This window comes from Crassostrea angulata, chromosome 3 (assembly GCF_025612915.1).
Source record: "Crassostrea angulata isolate pt1a10 chromosome 3, ASM2561291v2, whole genome shotgun sequence".
Taxonomy (NCBI): Eukaryota; Metazoa; Mollusca; class Bivalvia; order Ostreida; family Ostreidae; genus Magallana; species Magallana angulata.
The window spans coordinates 47,673,680-47,698,415 of record NC_069113.1 but is presented as its reverse complement, the minus strand read 5'-3'; the positions used below and the strand labels follow the sequence as shown (position 1 = coordinate 47,698,415).

General features: G+C 33.0%; 1 protein-coding gene across 3 annotated transcripts in view; it reads left to right on the top strand.

Annotated features, from left to right (window-relative positions):
• Window positions 1-14,881, top strand: part of LOC128176438 (ras GTPase-activating-like protein IQGAP1) — a 45,740-nt gene extending 30,859 nt beyond the window's left edge. The window contains exons 27-43 of one of the 3 annotated variants that reach the window (XM_052842770.1): window positions 1,185-1,259; window positions 3,435-3,584; window positions 4,132-4,272; window positions 4,765-4,849; window positions 5,170-5,334; window positions 6,075-6,101; window positions 6,916-7,046; window positions 7,412-7,544; window positions 8,137-8,239; window positions 8,536-8,674; window positions 8,989-9,076; window positions 10,704-10,813; window positions 11,092-11,206; window positions 12,268-12,434; window positions 12,531-12,662; window positions 12,854-12,962; window positions 13,456-14,881. In XM_052842770.1, coding sequence (XP_052698730.1) covers window positions 1,185-1,259; window positions 3,435-3,584; window positions 4,132-4,272; window positions 4,765-4,849; window positions 5,170-5,334; window positions 6,075-6,101; window positions 6,916-7,046; window positions 7,412-7,544; window positions 8,137-8,239; window positions 8,536-8,674; window positions 8,989-9,076; window positions 10,704-10,813; window positions 11,092-11,206; window positions 12,268-12,434; window positions 12,531-12,662; window positions 12,854-12,962; window positions 13,456-13,575 — 1,990 coding nt within the window. In that variant the 3' untranslated portion in view covers window positions 13,576-14,881. The remainder of the gene's footprint in view (window positions 1-1,184; window positions 1,260-3,434; window positions 3,585-4,131; window positions 4,273-4,764; window positions 4,850-5,169; window positions 5,335-6,074; window positions 6,102-6,915; window positions 7,047-7,411; window positions 7,545-8,136; window positions 8,240-8,535; window positions 8,675-8,988; window positions 9,077-10,703; window positions 10,814-11,091; window positions 11,207-12,267; window positions 12,435-12,530; window positions 12,663-12,853; window positions 12,963-13,455) is intronic. The other 2 variants (XM_052842771.1, XM_052842772.1) reach the window with 2 other exon arrangements.
• The last annotated feature ends 9,855 nt before the right edge of the window (window positions 14,882-24,736 follow it).

Sequence of the window (24,736 nt, the reverse complement as noted above, 5' to 3'; positions counted from 1 at the left end):
TTATACTTTTTACCTACATCGACTCTGTCTTTGATAAAGAAACACTCGAAAAGGCATTGTAGACCTTAGAATTACCATTTTCTAAATTTTTTAAAACCAAAAAAAGCCATATAAGATATAATTTGTTTGATATGTTAATTAGAATAGCAATTTTTAAATGAGTATATCTGCATGACAATGCACATAAATTAATAAAAACAATTCATTTTCCTAAGTGGTTGCCAAATGTCACAGCGGTCTAATTCCTTACAATATTACACTCTGTTGGGAGTTTGATTGGAGACTTTTCTGAAGGAGCTGCTATGTTAGAGACCAATATTACTGTGTGATTTTCCTGAAATATTATCTCCATGGTGTACAGGAGAACAATCAGAACCAACTCCAGTAGTGTTTAGTGACTTGCTGTTTTCTTATCTTAATTGTTGGTTTTTATAGAATGGTCTGGTGATGCCAGTAAATCGTAAATTTGGGTTTACCCTTATTAGTAACATGAGTGTCTGTCCCACAGTCTGTGACATTAATAATTAATATAAAATAAGTAATAACTAATTCATTTTAGGCAGATATTCACTATGGAGTTTGTTCTTGGATGTTTTGTTGTATGAATTTTCTTACTGAAGTTTGCACGAGGCCATTAGGCATACAGCAATTACACCTCTGTAAAGTTCTCTTCTCCTCTGCTGGGAGTAAAAAGAAAAACAGAACATTCTAATTGCTCATCCTTCTCTTATTAAAGAAAATTATCATAAACTTGTTAAAATATTTTATTAGTTTATGAGTTTATTTCAAATTATGAATCAATCTTTTTACAAGAGGGGAATGGAACTTTTGAGAGAGGCAAAATAATGCAGAAAGCTAAAGACACGAACAGAATTCATTTTATTTGGAGCTTGAACACAAAAAGAGAATTTTACTGTACAGTTTCTTTTTTTCAGTCTTTTTTTCCCCAGAAGGTTATATTTTTTAATTAAAAAAGAGAAGAAATTTTAAATTTACATTTTATTATTCAAATCATTTGTCTGCTGTCAAGGCCTTATGAAATTAAAGTCAATTCAAAGTTAACCAAAAGGGAATGTACTTAGAGTGTTGTCCTTAGTTTGTTATCTAATTATGCTGTATCACTTTTAGAATTGTCACTGAACTTGTTTTTCACTAACTAATTCTGTAAATTTCATTTATTTCAGATCCAAGGTGGATAAAATGAGCGACTTTGTTACAGGAAACCCATTAGTTGTCAAAATGATAGTCGGCTTCAACAGGTAAATTAATATTCTATAAAAACTACTTTCTTCCTCATTTTTCTGCTGCACCATCTAAAACTTCAAAATGCACAAATATATATCAACACTGACCTTGAAACTGTGTTTGTAAAGCAGTATGAAGTTTGAAATGTGTAAGAGGCAAGGCCGTGTCATTAGTAAAATTCAGTTTTTGGGTTTTGTTTGCTTATTTTAGTTGAAATAAATACGTTTTGCAAAGTATAGCTGATGTTCGGTCTTTGTCCTGTTAAATTGTGGGACATTTGGGAACACTGTAGATAAAAGTGGTTTTTGTGAGTTAGAGATTGGTTCTTGGTTGATATAAGGCAAATGTGTTTGTATTTTTTTTATAGCAAAGTTTAGACTTGCTCTTATGAGCTTGATCGATTCTTTATTCATTTTTTTGCCTTTTGACTGTTAAACTTTTTCAAATAAAATGAGGTCTTTGGTAAAACAACCTCTCTTTTCAAAATATTTTCATTTTCCCTCATAACTTTAATTCCCATGAAACAGAAAATATTGTCTCGACAAAGGCTGAGGAAAAAGGCTTTTCATTGCCAAAAGACAAATACATATACATGTATATACCGGTACTGAAAAAATTGTTTCATATTAAGCTATGTGTATCATTTCATATTTGTATTCAATTTTGAAATGACAACATAAATAAAGAGAACTTTTAGATTGACATTTTGTTGACCATTTGCTTGTATTGACTGTACAGTTTTGTTTGTATGAGGACTTTGAAGTGATAGTCACCAGTCACCGTATCACTAGCTTTGTTACAGGTTGCCCGAGATTTACTCTGCTAACACGGCCAGGTGGAAATCATTGCATGTTGTAATCCCTATCTGTGTGTCTATCTGTGTGTCTACCGATCTCATACCAATTTTATCTCTGATGATTCTGATATTGTACAACTTTTGAGGTATTGTCTCTACACTATATGAAACCACTTCGATCACTTTCAACATACTTTTGTGTAAGATTCTTTGTACTTAATTATTTTTTGTCTGTCCCAAGTCCAACAGAAATTTACCTGCTAGGTATTAAAAGAAATGGTACATGTCCCTACACTGCCTAATATTCAACATTTCTGTTTAAAAAAGTTTATAGGTCCAAGGATATGACCTTAAAAAGTTTGGGGGGGGGGGGGAGATGGTGGGAAGGTTATTGATTCATCTAAAACTAAAAGGGTTAAAATCATTTAATGATTTAATTGTTTTTACTAAACTAAGTTATATGCAACACTATACTAGCAGTTCTGTCTTACAGTGATGAGTTTGGGTTAGTATACAGAATTAGGGCTGTTGAGTTATACACATTATTTGTAAATGTTATTCAATAGAAAAATTGTAAAGTAAACAACATACCAGTACATGTATGTTAGGTTAGAATGAGCATACGCACAAAATCATTTGAAATAAATGAGTCATTCCATGTTGTGAAGTTATATCATTTAACCATTATTTAATCATACACAATTAAGGCCTAGAATTCATTTAGTCAACACTGGCTTTATTAAAAAAAGGGAAAACATGTTCTATATGAATAATATACACATAATGATATACAGGTTCACAATGCCAGAGATGGACTTTTAAAGAACTACTGTACTTTTGATTTGTAAACAAATTGAATTTACATCTTTGCTACATGTATGTGTATAACATTGAAGATAAACATTGTACAGTTCAATATCAAATTCATGATACATGTATTTTATATTTTATATTCAAATGGAAGAAATCTATAAATATTCTATTCCCCAAGTATACTTAGTATGTGTGTAATACAAATGGTGTTAAAATAATGATAGAACATGTATTTATTTATTATTACTTTATATGTGTCCTTATGTAATTATGAAAATGTAAACATATTTGCTGATTGCATAAGATTTAGTACTATACGTAAACTTGGTAAGATTTAAAGACTTGTTTAGTTTTCAAATGATATTTACATGCTTAATTAAAATTTATTGTAAATATATATGCTCCTAATTGAAATTAATTTCAGAATACAAATTTTACACTTACTAATAATAAATAAAATACTTATATTTTGAAAAGTTTGATAAGATGTTATTAATCATGTAAGTTAATCATTGATTATGATGTTATTAATCATGTAAGTTAATCATTGATTATATTTTTTGTTCTATGATTTTTTTAGAAACCAAAGAGGACAGAATTCCCTGAGAGAAATGCTGAACCCCCTTATAATTGAGGTGATCGAGGACAAGAATTTGAGGATAAACACTAACCCGGTGGAGGTGTACAAAGCATGGGTCAACCAGACAGAGACCTCCACAGGTGTAACCAGGTACGTACCACACAGGTGAATGTTGACAGGTGTAAACAGGTAAGCACCACACAGGTGTAAACAGGTAGGCACCACACAGGTTTAACCAGGTAAGTACCACATAGGTGAATGTCGACATGTGTAACCATGTAATTACCACACAGGTGGCACCAGGTAAGTACCACACAGGTGAATGTCGACATTTGTAACCAGGTAAGTTCCACACAGGTGAATGTCAGGTGAATGTGACAGGTGTAACCAGGTAAGTACCACACAGGTGAATGTCAACAGTTGTAACCAGGTAAGTACCATACAGGGGAATGTCGACATTTGTAACCAGATAAGTACCACACAGGTGAATGTCAACAGGTGTAACCAGGTAAGCACCACACAGGTGTAACCAGGTAAGCACCACACAATGAAAAATGATTCATGTAGAACATAATATTGGCAAAAAGTAAAGTTAATAACGTAAAGTTAGAAGCAATAAAGGAACAGTTAAAATAGGACTATGTTTGCAGTAAAGTAGATAGACTTATAGTTGATTTTTCATATATGTTTATTTCAGTGGTTTACCATATGACGTTACAACGGAGCAAGCACTCAAGCATGAGGAGGTCAAAGCTGTCTTGGCTGAGTCCATTACACGTCTAACGGAAGTCACCGATAAATTCCTGAACGCAATCTTCACATCACTTGATAAAATTCCGTAGGTTTACTTTTGTAAATGATTGAGGTTCTGAACATATAATATATTGTATGTAGGGAGTTTTTCATCTTTTCAGATTTCAACTTTTGACTTTTATTTGTTCCATTTTAACAATGTCATTGTTTTACAATGAATATGGTAGATTTAAAATGAGTCTTTTTGAGAACTGCAAGCTCTCTTTAATCACAACTTTGTGAGGGCAATTTTAAAACCTGTCAGTGATTAGACAAAAATAATGCAAGGTGAAAAACCAATTGCAAATGAGAAATTTTCTATTGAAGTGACGTTTTCTCCTTATGATGGAACACTGCAATCAATCAAATGATAGTGAAATTATAAGAGCCAGAAAAATTTATACCTCTACGATGACCATTTTTAAAAATTTTTTAGATATGATTTTGAGATAATTGTTCAAGAAAATTCTATGCTTTTTTGGTAACCAGAAAACAGATGACATTGAATAGTTTGATAAATCTTTAATCTGCTATTTAGATATGGAATGCGTTATATGGCAAAAGTGCTCAAAGCAGCTTTAGAAAAGAAATTTCCTGAAGCTGCAGAAAAAGATGTTCTAAAGGTGAGTGACAAAAATATTTCCCTTGACAGTTCATTTCTACAGTTAAATTACAAGCTCTTAGATCTTATGAAGTTGTGATTTCTATTGATATTCTCAACTAAATTGATATGACACAAGATGTGTGTACTTTAAAATTACAAATTTGGACAATTTGCGCACAGGTCAGATAACTTTGTCATTAGCTCCTTTTTGTCGTACATTATGTGCTTTTAATGATTATTATTTTCTGCAGGGTAATGGTTGTTTATCAGTTTATCATCCTGATAGATTTCTTGATGTTGATTAATGTTTTTTTAATTTAGATGATATTTATTTGTTAGATTGTTGGGAACTTGCTGTACTATAGATATATAAACTCTGCTATTGTGGCACCTGACGCATTTGACATAATTAATGTGGAGGCGGACAAGCAGCTGTCCAATGACCAACGAAGAAACCTGGGATCTGTGGCCAAGATTCTGCAGTTTGCTGCATCAAACAAAGGGGTGGGTAATGTCACTGTCACACAATGTTTACTATTGGTCACTGTCTAGTGTTGAGACCTAGAATACAGCAGACTCATTCTGGAGATGCATCAGCTTATTAAACATGGCTATCGGTAATTTGCAAAGGTATTTCAAAAATTTTCCTGGCAGTTAAATTATGTATCATGCCTTCTCGTAATTAAAAGGGGAGTATTGCTCATCTTTTAGCTTTCAAATCATCGATCTTTTGATACAGTAACTCTAGATCTTTTTCAACCAGTATCTTCAGACTATTTCGCTTGGTAGTTACAGATTTTTCAAAATTGTACAAGTTACTGTTTAGCTAAGACAAAGGCCATGGATTGTCATTCTTGCAACCTATATTTTACACATAAACTTTGAGAAACAAGTTTTTTAGAGTTGTATGTCATCACATAATGCCTTGTTTGCAAGCATATTTGATATTTCTGTTTTGTATGATAAATAACATTTTTACTCTCTCTCCTCTCTCTCTCTCTCTCTCTCTCTCTCTCTCTCTCTCTCTCTCTCTGTGCAATTTCATTAAGCAAAACAACACATACTGGTAATATGTACATGTATACACAAGAAATTCAATTTTAAAGATATATTTCTTGAATAAGTTCCCGTTTAAGAATAAATCTAAAATACCATGATCTGTATTTTACATTTACTTCGAAATATGTTTAGTAATATGTCAAATCATTAATGTAATAAAACATCTTTACAAATGACATTTTTAGACATCGTTTGAACATTATTCAGAAGATGTATGTATTTTTGCCTGTTTTATTCTCCTGTTCTTCATCTTTGCAAAGCCTCTAAAAAATTATGACTCTCAATGAGAGTGCGCTTGTCTTAACGAATGAATCTCCTTGGTATAATCTGGTTAAAGATGTTCAAATTTTAAAAGCACCGCAGGCGCATGCTTGAAATATGAAGTCAGGGGAGTTGTGGCCTAATGATAAGCATGCACAAATGCTCAAGTTTCTTCACATCTATAGCTCTTAACTCCATCCGTATATTAAAGGACTCTACCAATGTCAGTGACATTGAAGATGAAAAGCACCGTTTCTGATTATATTTACACATGCATTGAAAGTGTCCTGTTACAGTGAATGGGGGAATGAAATGTGATTCAAGAAGCTGTGCATTCTTATATTAACTTCCATCTTATAACCTGTACATTGTATAGTATATATAGTACTCATCCAACCAGGCAGCATTATATATTGGGAGATGTAAAGCCTTTCAAAATTGCTTTTATTACACAGGGTTCTATGATTGGATTATTGGTATTTGGCATGTTTCAGTTCATCATATAAAGCACCTAAAAATAATTTTATTTTGTTGAGCATTTACTTAATATTTTGAATTAGCAAGGAGTAAAATTTGTGAATGAATAATAATTAGGTATATAGTATAACATATGATAAAAAAAAAAAACCTCTTATTTGTGATATTTAAAAAGACTTTAAAAGATTTTGAGGATACTTTGGTACTATATGTATTACGGTATATATTTTCCTCCCAGGGACTTTCCTCTTTGAAGTACTTGTGACGCATATTATGTATTTTCAAAAGCATACAAAAAGTCTGGAACTGATCTCCAGGTTATACAAACACTTTTTATCTCACGACTTCCAGTTTGGTGGTGACAGCTCCTATTTGGCAGCCATGAATGATTACATCAGACAATCTCATGAAAAATTCAAGTAAGTACTTAAGTCAATTTCAAGTAAAATTCAATTAAAAAAACAGTAGTAGAAATTAAACAACACAAAACATTCCTAAGGAGTAACTTTTAAAATTTTTGCTGTATTTCTTTATTTGTTAAAACTTACCTTAGTTTGAGGAATGAAAATAACATAGTAGGAGGAATGAAAATATCCTAGCATGGCATCAATGGTGAACATGCCTCCTAGATATTGTTGCTCTTTAGAAATTGCATTATTTTTAACCAAACTTATGAAAACGGTTTGTTCCTCTTGTTTTGGAACCAAAGACCATTCAAATAAAATGTACTTAATAATGGTAACATTCTAGACAAAGACTTCTTAAACCAATCATTGATTTGCAGGAAATACTGTGTGGAGGCCTGTGACGTCCCAGAGCCCGAGGATTTCTTTCACATTGACCAGTATTCCGACATAGTCACCATTGCTAAACCATCCATATACATCTCTGTTCAAGAAATTATTGACACTCATCAGGTGAGATTTCAGGCTGTAAAGGTATTACCTGAAAAGTGTTACAACATGAGCTGTAGATGATTCATGTACTGGTAATCAAAAGGATTTCATCAGTACATTTAATATCAGTCATGCATATAAATTGATAGAATTACTATTTTGGGGTTGAAAAAATCATTTCTAAAAATTGACTTTTCCATTTTAGTTTTACTTTTAGCAACAAAAAACTGTTGTGTGTTGGAATATTAATTATACATTTGGGACCTTTAACAATCTTGAATTGGGATACTAACCAAGGTTGCCTTTCAAAATCTAGACTAAAGCAAATCATGAAACAGACTAAAATATATGAACTCAATATTAATATTAAATATATGTATACAACTCAAATACAATAATTTAATTCAATTTGTGAAAATAAATAATAACTTTTTTGATATTTTTTGTTTGCTTGAATTTTGTCTTCCTTCCTCAGATGTAATGCATTAAGTGACATTAAACATACATGTAAAATGAATATCAGAATGCCTTAATGATTTTAAGCAATATACTAGTATGTGATATACTTATAAACATGACCACCTTAACTTTCTATCTTGTTCACCATTAACAGTTGCTACTACATCATGAGGATCAGATAGCTCCAGATCCCCAGGATCCAATTCACGAACTCCTCGAGGACCTTAGAGAGGTCCCCAGTGTGGACGAACTCCTAGGTAAGACATACTGCTCAGTCTGTCAGAAAACTGTGATACATGTACTGTAAAATATAACTGCCAGGGATGACCAATTTTGTTTCATTGTAAATTTAATTGTCTACAACCAATTAGTTTATCTCTAATAAGTTTCAAAACAGGGGGAATGATACTAACTTTGCTGTAATTGAGAATTTATCCTAAGCATGTTCTTTTTCATCATATTTACTGTATAGAGAAGGGCTTGGAGATAAATGACCTCAATAAATCTGTATTGCTAATTTTATTAATTTTGAGAGTTTTTTTGTTTGAATCAGGTACGGACCTCCCCGAGGATGAAGAAATGCGGAAGATGTTACAGACCCAGCTAGGAAAGACGGAGATCTCGCTTACCCTCAGCAATAAGTTCGAGGTTCCGGAGGATGACCAGGCCGATGTCCAACAACTGCTTGTCAGGTTTGTAGAATGTCATGCATGACCCAGGGAAGTTATATGAACAATAGAGTTGTTCACACTTGTACAGAGGGTTTTGTATAAAATATAGGTTCAGTATATGAAGAAAGAAAAAAACCATTTAGATCAAATTTTATTTTGCATAACAAACAGGGATATTAATTTCTTTCTTGTCAATATTTTTAGAAGTTGTAGCTTATTGATTTTAGCACTTGCTTGATAAGTGAAAATAATGCATGTCTTTTTCCAACCAATACATTGTCACTATATTCATCACATGCTTTTGAAGCAATATAGATTGTGTGTGTTATGTTCAGGACAAAGAGAATGGTGGTGGACGTGATCGCCTGTCAGACCGGTGATAACCTACTACAGATCCTGGACAGCCCGGCATCAGAGGAACAGGTGAGGGAACTAGTCTGATAGGGAACTACCGTATTTTTCGGGGCATATGTCGATGTGGGGCATAGGCCGAATTGCTAATTTTTAGACAAAATTCAAGAAAAATCCTTAGACTAGCCTAATTGGGGGATAAGCCGATTTTCAATCGATGATTACTATAGTGAAAGTATGACCGCTGATTAAGAAAGTCACCGTATTAAATATATACTTTCAGAATATCGATGTAGAAAGTCAAAAGAGTAATTAAAGTTATTAAATTTGCTTAACATATATATTTCAAGCAATTTTTAAAAATTAATCTGTGTTTTGTGGCTGTTTGGTCTCTTCCGTATTCGTCGGTGTATCGTTGTGTATCGTAATTTTACATAGTGTAAATTTAATTGCAACACCAACCTCCGTGGTTCTGTCTGGTAGAACTAAGTATAATATTTTACCAAACCTTTTATATTTTATTAATACCTTATTGCTAAATCTCATTTAATCAAGTTATACTTTGAAAGCTACTTGTAAATACGGGGTATGGCGTCCATTAGCTCAACGTGGTTTCATATCCAAATAGAGTTATCCCCTGTAATCCCTATGAATGAGAAAACGAATTACCAAACATAAAATATTTAATTTGTGTTCTTTCCATTAATTAATTAAATAGTGACTTGCCGTTATGCAGAGAAGTTGTAATGTTAAAAACACAGTTAATGCAATGAAGTGTAACGGTGTACACTACGTGCCCCCAGGCTGTGTTTTAGTCACGGGTTTCACACCTTTGTATATACACACGACACCAGAATACCGTTATTTCATCCAACAGAAAATTAATTGTAAAAACACATAGCATTTGATTTATTCTACACCCAAGACCAGTGATTCCTACGAACGCAGAAATGAAGAATTCACCAAAATTCCGTCATATTACATTTTACCCGGTTTCGTTTTCTTTTTTACTACGCAATAATAGTTTCCAGGGTTCATACACGAACGTGGGAAAAAATTCTTTTGATTGGGATTGTAAAGAAATACCTTGTACAGTACTGTACATTTTATTACTCACGATGTCATTACAAAACTTATCAACGGGACAACTATCGAACAATAGTTCAAACGGATGAAAAAAAAACCAACCCTCATAATAAAATTGCTACAACAGTACAACGGATAAAAACAGTGGATTTTATATTTTACTGTTAAATTTTTTTAACTTTGAGTCTAAGAATAGCCCATCCCGGGGGATAGGCCGGGGCTCGCTCATCGGAGGAAAAAAATACCGGCCTATGCCCCGAAAAATACGGTAGTCTAGTCAGACAGAGTAGAAATAAACTTACAAGGCTCTTTTCTTTTTTTTAAATGAGTACCAGAAATGATATTAAGAACAGTAAGGCTTTATAGTTGCTAAAGTGAAAGATTGACAAATAAATCTTGATAAATGATGGAAATTGTTTTGTTCAATAATGGTTGTATTTAAAAAAGTTAATCAGTACCAGTTAAATGATTAAATTTAACTTTTTCGCATTAAAAATTACTTCCATGGGAAAATTTTGCTAATAGCTATGTGCAGTACATTCACCTGTACACACTTTAAATAATGACCATCCATTTGTGTCCATACGTATATTCACTTGATAACTCTTTACAGGAAGAACTGCATCAGTCATTGGTGAAGAAGAGAGATGATAGGGACCATAGAGCTAAGATTGACAGTGAGGGCGGATTGATGCGACAGCAGAGCATGTCTGGCGATACTCGGTAGGAAGAGCGACTCCCGAAAATTTAACCATCTTTTATTTGATTTACAGATTTTTGTTGCCATTGCCAGTACCTCTCACTTTGAAAAATTTAATTTTGTAAAATAGTTATTGAAAATTACATGTTCTTTAACCTGATGATTTCGAAAGAAGAAGTCAATAAGTGCTGGTTAACAGTAAACGATGTAGAAAAGATAATTTTGTCACATTACAATGCTTCAAAATAGAGGCTAATTTTAAAATTTTAACTGCATGATAAATTTGTTTTGATGCTTATAGAATGCCACTTAGCATGATGAAAACAAAGGTCAAGAAGAATCTACAAAACTTGGAGCTCCATGAAGTAGTCACTCGCAAAAATGGTTACCAAGATCTTGTCAACATGATTGCACAGGTAACTTAGAGCTGATTTTCCTCTATTGCATTCATTACCAATTTTCTGTTAAAAAAAAAAATGGGTTCTAAAACTATGTTTTTTAAAGTCTAATTTTAGAAGGTTTCAATGCTATGATCTTCAAAATGAGTTGGTATTCAGAATGTTGATCATGGATGACTGATGCTTAATTTTAAGAAGTCTTTCCCTGCTTTTTATACCCCCGCTCCGAAGGAGAGGAAGTATACTGTTTTATCCTTGTGTGTCTGTCTGTCCATAACAAAAATTTCTGTCGCATTTATCTCAGCAACTATTTATCGCAGATGCTTGAAATTTTTACACAGTGTTTGTTAAGGCATGCCATATCGTGGGATATATTTTTGTACCAATCAGAAGTCAGCTTCCTGTTAAATGCGACTTCGTTTATTTTTAGCAAAAATTTTCAAACAAATTTTTGTCAAAGAATTCTCAGCAACTGTTTATCGCAGATGCTTGAAATTTTTACACAGTATTTTTATAGGCATGCCATATCGTGGGATATATTTTTGTACCAATTAGACGTCAACTTCCTGTTAAATGACGACTTTGTTTATTTTAGCAAAAATTTTCAAACAAATTTTTGTCAAAAAATTCTCAGCAGCTATTTATCGCAGATGCTTGAAATTTTAATACACTATTTGTTTAGGCATGCCATATTGTGGGATATATTTCTGTACCAATGGGATGCCAGCTTTCTGTTAAATGTCGACTTTGCTTATTTTGCATATTCACATCAGAGCGGGGGTATCACTAGTGAGCATTGGCTCACAGATACCTTGTTTTCCAAGTGCAAGATCCTCATGACACAGTTCTTTAGAGGGAATAAAGCTCTACTGATTAGACATACTTTGTGATAGACATTTACTTTTGGATAATCAAATAAAATAGTGTCTTAAAAGTTGTTCTTGGACTATTCCAACAAATAACCATAAATGTCCTTCACTGGCATTGGTACAGCACGAAATTTCATTTTAAGACTTTAGGGGGAAAATCCTAGGTCATGAATCATTATGATTTTAAATCCTTGCTACCCTTTGTTGTAGGACATTCGAAATCAAAGAAATTACAGAAACAGTAGAAAGCACGAACTGATGAGAGTGAGAGAAACAGTCAGAAGCTTGCAGGAGAAGAGGATGTTTTATGAATCTCAGATTGACTACTATAATCGATATGTTCAAAAGTGCATTGAGAATCTCCAGCAAAAGGGAAAGTAAGAATATCTCTTTCTTTTTCCATTTACTGATATTTATGCTACAGTATATACAATATGAAATGAAAACTTCATTACTTCTTTTGTTGTCTTTAGTAATAGGAAGTCCAGAGGTATTTTCAGAAGAGATGCTTCACAGAAAGCACATTTTGAATCGCTGAAATACAGTGCAGCTAAGCTTCACGAGAAAGGAATTATTCTTGAAATTGGCACACTGCCAACCAATCAGTGAGTAATTTCAGTGATTTACATACAAGTATCAAGTTCACTCGTTAGTATGTTGAAAGAAATGGGACCACTACAAACCAATTATTTATAGCAAATATTGTAACCATGTCAACTAAGTATTCTATATAGAATAATTGAATATGTTGAGTGAAGGTGACATTGTTTGTAAACAAAACATTCTTTATTTGCAGGTTTAAGAATATGCAGTTTGAGATCAAAGAAACAGCGGATCCTGGCGTGTTTGAAGTTCAGGCCAAATTATTAGGAATGGAGGTCAAAAAGATTGACCTAGTCTTCCAGGTAAAGTTCTAAGCTACTGTTGTAGGAAACTTTCTGATGTTCAAGACATATTAACAGCATGAAGAGCATTGGTAAAGATGTTATGTTTTTTGTTCACTCTCTAATAAAAAATCACTTGGTTATTCACAAAATGCGGTTAAAAATGAATTGTAAATAGAAATATTATTTACATTATTCAATATAACCAGGCCCAAGAATCATAAAAGAGACAAGAGTCAAGATTTAACTTAAATAAATAATTCTTAATTTGCAGACAATTAAAGTGAAATTAAGCAAGGTTCAATGGCAGATTTATATTCGACTGTTGTTCTTCTAAATAATTTCTTTATACTACAAAGAGATTTTGACTTTACCTCAAAATATTTTATGATCCTCACGCCAAATAATCTGTAATTAAATGAACTTACATCAGAATCTAACCTTAAAATATTTCATAATCCAGATATTGTAATGAGATGAACTTGATCAGGGTCTTGTTGATGTTTTAAATTAGGACTTGCTGCAGCTACAGTATGAGGGAGTGGCTGTAATAGAACTGTTCAACGACGCCAAGGTCAACGTCAACCTGCTCATCTTCCTTCTGAACAAAAAATTTTACAGTGCTGGAAAATAATCCTTACAAGATGTTCAGGAATTCCCAAAAGAACTTGGAAATATTCTTGCTTTTTCTATGTGCAATAAACTGTTGGAACTTGTGTCCAACATCATTGACTTGTCACGGATTGTAATGCTTTGACACTGTGATGGGAAGACTGCAGTTCTCCCAAGTGAAACATGTTATGCTGCATTGTGTGAGACCAAGGACAGCCAACACTGAGCCCTTCTTAGCTTTATTTTATGCAATTTTAAATTACATGCTACATGGTCATGAATATTTATATCCAGTATTTAAATATCATTCTTTAAATATATGTAAACTGCATGTAGATCTGCTTTTGCAAAGAACCTTTAGTTTGTTTTACAATCTGGTAACAAGAGTTACTTATTGCCAGTAATATATGTTATATTTCTTAATATTTGCCAAACTTTTACTAGAAGTAGAGATTTGATTTTTGTAAATTGTTTGGGTACCGTTTTGATGAGGAAGTAGAGTACATTTTAGCTAATTGGATATTGTCTTGAATTGTAATATTTATATAAATAGAAGAATTCCTTATATTGGAAGGCTGTAATGTGTTCAATCAAAAATGATTTATTTTTTGTTTTTAGATATGAACAGATACATGTACTTGTATTTTTCACAGTATAGTAAATCTCAGCTTGCAGAATCTCTTATATTAAATGCAGTGTTTCGTTCAGTTGTTAAAGCCTAGGATTTAACACTTTATTAATAATTTTGAATGGAATAAATTTTTTAGTAATTTAATAATATTACTATCCTATCTTCATTATAGAACGATTTTTTTTTTTACATTAAACTTCTACCACCAGGGCAAGAAAATTCAAAGTTTGATTTAAAAATTTGAACTTTAAACATGTTGGAAAGTATATAGTGTTGTCTCTTTCTTTAGCTCTAGTCTATGGTCATTAATCTTATGACCTACATATTTGGACCAATATTTGTAACACATTCCACTGCATTTAAAACTGTGTGCTGACTCAATATTATGACAGTAGTATTGGTTATCATACAGGGGTTTTGTCCTTTTTTAAAACACCATTTCCTTTTTTTTTATATTATACATAACATGTGCTATGAGGACTCTATTCATACTGCCCTGTATCTTTCTAAAAATATTAAAAATGACAAATGGTCATTGGATACATTTGTCTGTTAAGAAATATGTATTGCTCCTCTGCTGTACTTGTTACAATGAACAAATCATGTATACGAAATGTCATCTCCTACAGTCTTTTAATGGTGCTATTTCAGTGGCATGGATCAGTTTTATTCAACAATAAATGACACTGTCAACCTGTTTTGTTGATTTAATGTTTTTGTAAAAGTTTTGTCTTCACTTTCAACCGGAAAAAAATTAAGATATTGGTAGAATAACATTCTCTATTTCAGAATGATTTATCAAAGTTGATACTATCCACAGGTTGATAAAGAATTGAGAATGAAAATGATGTTCGAGGGAGAGTTTAAAAAACTTAATATATATATAAAGGTTTTGTTTTATCCTTTTATTCAGTTGTGAATTATCCATGGAAAAAATAAATGTGCAGACATACCTTGTTGAAAGGAAAGTTCTGATCTTATATTATTTTTGGCATTTAATCCTACATTAAAGAAATACATGTAGTATTTGCACAATATATATGATATGTTCAGTTTATACGATAAAAAGGGAAGTGAATTATGCCATAGATACAAAAAATGGAGACGCAAAGCCAGCGTGAAATTTGAGAAAATGAATTACTACAGGGGTGACAATGGTTTCTAGAAACATGTTATTATGTATAAAAGAAACTGTTAAAAAATTTCCTTGTTTAATCTCAAAATACCAATATACTTACAAACAAATATACACTAAATTTTAGCATATACTTGTAAAGGTTGTAGAATGTATATTTTATCTGATTTCACTATGGTGTTCCACAATCTTGACAAAACTTCGGTATTATATGTACATGTTAATATTCCCCTCAATAATTGATATGAATTCTAGTTTAATACTGCATTCTCACTGAAAAAGAACTTGACATCGTTTAACCTTACCGGGTTGAATACACCTGATAGGAGCCAACTTGAAATGCAAATATTGATCACAGTCATAATACTTATCATATAATAAAGAAACACTCTTTAAAATATGTAAGTAAATGTTGGTAAACTTTTTTGGAGTACTGTGAGATTTAGTGCCGAGAGAAGCAAGACACAAAATCAAATGGCGAGGGAAAAAGTTTAAATATCTATAGAACAGGATGCTTTTCATACAAAATAGTTGTATCGAGAATTAAATATAGCAGTGAACAAAACGTGAACAATCGGCTCTTAATAAGACACTGTAGCTGCCATTTGTAATTGAATTATAGTAAGGGTTAACCTTATATAATAGACATAGGTAATCATAGATTACAAGCTCACCTAGATGAGGCATCACCCTCACGAGACCATATTTAAGTATCTTTAATAAAACATTGGATACTGAAGTGTGGTTTGACGCATTATCATATAAATCATATGATACAAAATTATATAATAATCATATATGTAAATTTCATATTATTTTGTATGATACAATATTTACATTTTATAATACAAGACTATACAATACAATATCGTATCCCATGATACTATACAAAATTGTGTCTAACATCGTATGGGACAATATAGTATTGAATAATATTAATCTTAAAAATGATATTGTATAGTATGATACAATAGGGTATGATACTGCAGAGTAATATTTCATATGATACAATGACATATGATACAGTATAATACATGATTATTTTATACAAAATTGTAAAATATCATACAGTAATAAAAATGACAATGAGAACATACGATGCAATATCATTTGATACAATAATATTGTATTTATACAACATGGTATAATATCACACAATATTATAGATAACAATGATTATAGCATACGATACAATATCATATGATACACTATCATACTAAATTATACAAAAAATTGATACAATATCATAGTATTTTACATTAATATATCATACAAATATGATACAATATTGTATTATATTATACAATACCTTTTCATATCATATAGTACAATGTCATATGATTCATAATATATCATATAACAACAAACATATATATCAAGCAAGTTTGAGTGAGGTAGTGCAAGGTTTTTTTTTAGCATCCTTGATAATGTAGATCAGGCTGTGTATCTAAAGCTAGCCTTATGTTTCAAATTCAAAGTTATATGTACCATGAAAGTTACTCTGGATAGATTTTTTTTTCAACATTCAAACCTGCATTTAACTAACTTGCATAAAAAAAAACTTGCATCTGCTCCAGTATCAAGATAATCAAGATCAAGCTCTGTATCTGAGACTACCTCTATTTACACACCAATAGTTATACCGGTATTAACTGTGTGAGTCTGACAAGGTATGTCAGCATTTACTTCGTTTTATAACAAGCTCTTAGAGCAAAACACAATTTGATTTGTTCTAAAATTTCAACCCTGTCTAAGCAACTAGAAAATCAAGGTCACGTTCTGTATCTGAAGCTACCTCTGTGATTTATTTATATATTTCAAACAACCATGCACTATTAATTAATTAGTAATATTAATTATTAAACACGTGAGCTGCCTAAAAAACATAACGTCCTGCAGCATCCAAAATCTGTGGCTCAGATTCAGCATCCAGCCCTGTGAAGTGCATCAGTATCACAAAATGCGTCTATCCAAATTTGGGACAGATTGAACCAATAATAACTAGGAATTTCTATCAAAAGGCACCTTCTCCAAAACCTATAACCAGATTCAAAAACCTTGACCTTATTCAGCATCCAGAACCTTTGGCTAAAATTCGGTATTCAAGCCTGTCAAGTGCATAAATATCATAAGATGCACCCTCCATGCAAGTTTGGTAACTTGGGACCAGTAATAATTAACTAGGACAGAGTCATCAAAGGGCACCTGCTCTAAAACATTAAACCTGCTCCAAAATTCTTAACCTCCTCCAGCATCTGAAATTCATGGCCCATATTCAGCATCCAAGTCTTTTAAGCCATCAAGTAGGCCCAGATGCATAATCAATGCAAGTCTGGTGAAGATGGGGCAAGTATTACTTAAGATACAGGACCTGCAACAAAAACTTTAACTAAGTCCGGACGCTGACGCCAGGGGCATAGCATAAGCTACCCCTTACTTTGCCTCGGTCAGCTAAAGCTACTAAAATACGTAATCTGAAAATCGTTGAAGGGTTAACATATAATAAATATCCTAAAACTAAGGCTGTGTGGCTAAAAATGCAAAAAGACATAGTAGCATTCTAAGATAGGTGGCTTTTTGGATCTGCTGGAAAGGACGTTCTTTCAGTGAACGCTGGTAAGAGTCAAAAGCGCCTCTATGGTCCCCACATACCTGTTGACAGATCCCCAGTATGTGCCATGAAATGTCTCTCATTGGCACAGGTACATGTAGCCCTTCATCACACAACATCAGTGTGTGGAGGTCTTGTAAAGACTGCTGTAAGCTGGCTGTATCACCCAGCTTGTGGTGATTTAGTACCAGCAACAGGTGTAGCATTACGAGTGGGGGGCAGCATAAACCAGAATCAACTCCATAACTCTTCTGATTCATCTTCTGCTCAGGAACAAGCTCGCTGATGTACGTCTATCTATCCCATAAAATAACATTTTCAACAAATGCTTGTCTCATTTTGCCTTTCAGAGACTCCCCTGGCAAGGCATATCTGTACATCTCTACATTGCAATCACCCTTGTATATGACGTATCGCCGACACATTCTCTCTTGTGCCCTTTGTAAAATTCTTAGTGATTTTTCGTACTCGTAGTATTTGTAATAGTACATGGCAAGATATAGAATCTCTGACACACAACCTAAAGTAGATGAAAGTTTAAACAATGAACTCGCTACCTTTCTGGTCCTATAAGTGTGCCTGTTGCAACTGTTTTGCAGTCTATCCTGTATTAACGTTCCAGCAAAACGTAAGAAGAGTGATGTCATGTACTGTATTGTAACTTCTTGATATTTTGTTAAACGTCTTTTAAGATAAATCTCTACCTGATTCATGAACAAATCAACATCCTTTAAATCACGCCGATTTTTCAAATATACCTTAAACTCGGTCACCTCTTGTAAAGCATGAATCTCAAAATCAGAGAAAGTCCTGAAACTATTTTCGTTTGTTTTAAATACTAATGATTTCTGTTCAAGGGCTTCAATGAGATATTGTCCCACAGTAGGGCTTAATAAAACACAATTCTGCATTCCTTTTCCATACCATTCATACAAATGATTAAACAATTTAGACTGGGAATGTGGATTCATTTTTACTCTAAACATATTGTTCTGAGGAATAAAAAAAGTTTGGACAACAACCTCTATCGACCCAGTGAATGAGTAATTTGAAACAGTTCCAGAAACAGCACAACAAATTGTCTGGGGTCCAGATCAGGGTTTTGTCATTCTGGATGACCCAAAATAGAACTGTTTTCATAAAATATGAAAACAATATTGGCGAGCTGCTTTGCTCGTTGATGACTTCCTTCAGAAATATTTTCAAAATACCATAACATAAAAATTGACAGTGATTCAAATAACATACAAGTGAATACTCTGCCTCTGAAAATGAGATTCTCCATTCCAATTGCTTGTCTGGACTATTTCCAATTGGTACAACAAAAAAACCGGATCTCAGTATATTTGATATGATTGTATTTGACGGCCAACCTCTTTTCTGGGATCTCTGTATCCATGGGCTAGCTATATCTGGCCAATAATATCTTTGCGATTTAAAACAACACACAAAATCTATTCCAGTATTTTGAAGTATAAACGTAGCACAAGGTCCGTGCTGGAAAGATAAAGCTGTAAGTGGATTAAGTTGTTTGTAGATAAAAAGATTCATTTCTTGGGCCAAAGAACTGGAAACATACTTTTCACTATTTACTGTAATACAGCAGCATCTCACCTTAACGTCATATCAATCGATCACCTTTAATCTTGTATACCCTGATGGAACATGTAATTCATCACATTCCATCAAAACCACCGTGTCTTGGTTAATACGGTAGAGACTGACCAGAGAGAGGTCACTGATTACTCTCTGGATTGGAAACCAACCCATCATATCAAGGTCGGACGATGTGAGTCTAAATCCCTCGCGGTAACTACCACTCCTTTTCTGAAAGTATCCCTCCTTATTGTTTATAGCTCTCATTAACCCATTAGCAGTGTCTTCCACTTCCCGCCTGATTCTCACTTCTGTTGGAGTTCATATTTTTTTTTACATAGTCCGACAAAGACGGCTTTTGACAGACGAGATATATCTTCCATTCTTCATAATATTTTACAAATCTAAATAAAATGAAAACTTTTTGGTGTTTGTTATATTAACAATTTATTGTTGGGTTGTTTTAAGGATAATACGATGATTTATCACCCGAGAGGTTCAACCAAGCACGAAGGACGAAGTGAATATTTTACTCAATTATAGTTTTGATGAAAAATACGGCAATAATTATTTCATTAAATGATTCAGTGACAAATTAATACAGAAATAATTGTCATCAAGCAAGAAAAACTCCATACCCTTAATTTAGTGAAATTCAATGTTGAATGTCAGCCGACCAGAGATCTAGAAATTACTAATATATTTTGTTTATCTTTCAATACATATATACTTAAAAGGTACATAAACACACTAAAGGTATGTATGTTTCTCACTCCAATCACCAAGAAAGAAGGGAATTAAGGTATTTCCACCTCCTTGCCTTTTACAGTCTCATTAAAAGAAATATCTTTATACATCGACTTTAACAATCTATCACCAATTACAGCAAAACGTAATACAAATAGGTAAGGAAATAAAAATTTAAGGCACATTTTGTAAATTCATTTACAATAAATTTGTTTATTTCAAATTACATACTGTAATAAATCGGTTCAGTCAAATACATCATCTGTAAGGAGAAAAAAGAGGCCCAAAGGCCGTGACGGTCACCAGAGTACCATAGCTCGTAGATTGACCTGTCAGAGGGTCTCATCTTTGCATTTAGTTCCAAGTGCCAAAAATTGTAAACGTTTGATAAAAAGATACCTGCAGGCCTTTAAGGTCAAGATCTAGTGAATGAAAGATGCATACATATGAAATTCACGATGTAAATTCGTTCAATGATGCTTCATTACAATAGCTTTGTTTGAGAAGATGTACCGGGGCTTTTTTGGTAAATACAATGAAAACTCATATTTTGAATTGTCAATTTCCATGTAATTAATGTCAATCTTTTATAATACTAATATTCACTTATAGTTTTAACGCATTTAATATGCATATAGTTTTATTTCTACAAGCATATAATGCACAGGAAATTATTTTAAAATTATCAAAATAAGATTTCCTAAGGTTACTGGAGAGACCTAAAAAAAAAATTACGTTCACTACAAGGCCACATTTTTGCCCCCCCCCCCCCCCCCGGAGGTAAATTTCACATTTTAAGAACAGTACAACATAACACTTTATTACACTTTCATGTTAAATACTGAAATCTGATTGGTTTAGACGCAGTTTGTAATCCGTTCAATTACCCTTAGCGTTAGAAACACACTTGGCAACGGGTAACACAACGAATTGTTACGTGCGCGTAAATTAAGTGCGTACGGTTCGCCATGGAATTCACTTCATTTCTATATAAAAGCAGTAAAATTTTCTTTAAAATTAAGACATTCAGTATAATAAAATAAATAGTGCCTGTTTGGGAGGGTAACTGTTAAAATTTACACCCCTCGAAAACCATTGTCAACCTCCGCTTCGCGTCGGTTGACAATGGTTATTTCGGGGTGTCAATTTCAACAGTTACCCTCCCAAACAGGCACTATTTATATAATGTAAATTGTAACGATGCATCTACTTTATCTCTCACGACTGGGAAATGAATGTATACATCAGATTATAAGTATGCCATAAAAGGATAGGGGGTTGGGGGGGGGGGGGGGGGTCGGTCCTGTCTTCAAGCACCTATGTGTCAAACATGAAACCATGGTCCCTAAAATGATGGATTACAATGACAATTATGTTTTCTTGTATGTAGGTATTGATTCTTACTCTAAGTTTGTCAGTCCTCAATATCATTACAAATGTTTATTAATCTAATGGTCTGAGCGGTAAGAGATTCTTACTTTAGGTTAGTTTTAATCTTTACACTGAGATTTGATTTTTTTTACCTGTCGTTAAAAGGAAATCAGTTATGTGATATGAAATAAAAACAGTAGCCGCGTGTCTCTGCTGAGCAACTGTGATCGTCTAGTTCAATAAGACAATTTTTCTATGCATCGCAGCTTTCATTTAAAGAAAAATATTTTTGTTAAAAAAACAAAAACAAATGGCGGCCGTTCTGTTGACACTATCGTTAATATTTTCTTTTTTAACAAAGATCAAATCACTGTTTATAAAAGAAAAACAATCAACTGTGCATTGATATTATAAAAGAGTTAAGTTAAGTAAAACGCCTTATGGTGTTATTTCCGTGGCATGCACCAGTTCACATAAATTGTATTAAATAAAATGACTACGTATTGCATAATTTTAGAAGAAAAAGCACAGACGACAGATGTGAAATTTCGACAAATAAAGCGGATTTTTTAGTATCTCTCTACATGTATTTAGCTACACTGAATGTCTGAGAACCAAACAAAACTATTGGAACATATTTTTTGACTACAGCTATGAGTGATTGATTCTAATAGAATTTGATTGCCATTGTATTAGCATGGCATGGTTTTTTCATATTTGTTTAAAATACATTCTTTTTAAACACGTTGTAGCAATAAAGAATTGATTGTTAAAAATATATAAATGAGATGACGCATGCAATCGATCGCGGATCTAAGGGATGGGGAATTCGAATTTATTAAGGTTACTAATTAAATTTACGTATAAAGGGCCTCGACCCTCTTCCCATATATATCCATCGGACCCCCCGCGGATAAAATTTCTGAATTCATGCATGTGATGAGTTGTGCCTATTTCAGACCCATGGTAAATAATAAAACCCTCATTGTGATAGAGACCATGATGAATAATTTTCTCTTCCTCTGTAAATTTATTGGTATCATTACCTGTTTACAATTTCTACGAGTTTTTTTTCCATTAAGATTGATATCATTCCTTTTCAGTCATGGTTTTTCTATTTTGAAAAATTAAAAAAAACAGACTGAAATGATGATGATAGACAATGACAGGTGATCAGAAAAGCGAACTCAAGCTGGTTATTCGTACAAGGTTACACGATATAAGAATCAAAGTGCCAAACAGGCAATTTACCCCCCACCCCCCACCCCATCACCACTATCACTATCACTGTATCCACCCTAAGGAAAAAGAATGAACCTAAAACACGTAAACATAGAATATGTAATAAAATAGTCAATATTCTACGGGTCATTTTTCTACAACCCACACGGAGAAAAATGTCTTTAAGGCCAAAATTTTCACGATGTAATTCAAGTTTTCTACAACTGAGTGGGTCATTTTTCTACGTAGAAAAATAACCCCCAGTTAATATTCTACGGGGGTCACTTTTCGTCGTTACACCGGAATTATCATTATAACGCCGCTTTCAAAAATCTTGTTGATTGTATTCGTTTTATACAAGGTTTGTTCGGAAATTATTGAGACATTTTCTCTTCTTCTTTTAATAATGAAAAAAGATAAACCCTTGTTTCAGCAAAACGTAAATAAGGATAGAATTAATCAATGTGAAAAATGTCTTGTCCATGGCATGATTAGATCATTCCTGGTAAGCGGATCGACGAGCGTTCGTTCAGTGACCCGGCGCAACCGCAAACTTTTCGCAACGTCAATTAACGCTTCTCATTGCTCCTGTGTTTTGAACACATTATAAACGAACAGAAATAATGATTATTCTTATTTCTCATTTTTTAAATTTTCATTTCAAGGTGTCATCATTTACATTTTCTCTCATTCTTGATTTTTTGTGGAAAAAAATTCGAGTTATTTTTTTTTGTATGTATTTATTCAACACAATACATTTGGATGCGAGATAAAACCTCCGCAGAGGCTCTCTAGATATACATCACCTGGGGTGCCAGGGGCCCCCTGGATCAGTAATGCTATTCAGCGATATAAATAAATCATTATCTATATATAATGTACAAAATATCTATTTTCTTCAGTATTTATTATTGTATTTTTAAGCGTAAATAGACGTAAATATGAATTAACACATTTTAATACAAGTAATAAACACTGTGCCGGATAATTATGCCAGTGCCAAGGTGGCATTTTTGCACCCGCTTAAGCTGCATATATCGATAAATTTAAATATGCCATATGTTAGACCATTGCTTAAAGAGTTAACAACCACCTTTGTTATCATTGTATCTCACCTGTCAGGTGAGATATTTACCTTTCAAAAATAAATTCCTATAGGGAAATAATTTTTCCCATAGGAAAAACAATATTCCTATAGGTAATTTGAAATTTCCTATCGGAATACAAGAACTTCCTATAGGAATTTCAATTCCGATAGGATTTGATAAAACCCTATAGGAACACCTAATATCCTACAGAAAAACTACATGTCTGAATCAAATTCCTACAGGAATTACCATTCTCCTGTAGGAAATATAATTCCTGTAGGAGTTTTAAAAAATCCTATAGGATTGTCAATATTTCCTGTAGGAGAATCAATTCTCCTATGGGAATTATCATTTTCCGATGGGATATTAATTTTTAAAGGTAAATATCTCACCTGTCAGGTGAAACACACTAAAAACAAAAGTGGTTTTATACTCTCTAGACAATAGTCTATCATTTGGTATACATGGATTTTTCCGAAACTGTATCTTAAGCGGGTACAAAAATGCCACCTTGGCACTGGCCTAATTATCCGGCACAGTGTTAATAGTAAAGTAAAATAAGAGTACTATTTGGGGAGGTATCATTCAGTCAATTGATATAATATTCGTATCAACATTGTACATATATTTGCAGAACATACCTGTTCAATAAAATATTGTTAGCAATAAATATACAATCGGAACATAAAGCAAATATGCGGCAGGACTAGCAACAACATCACACAGTCCAAAATTGCCTACTGCATATATGTGAAGAGGGGCAGGTCTCCCTCTTGTACATTA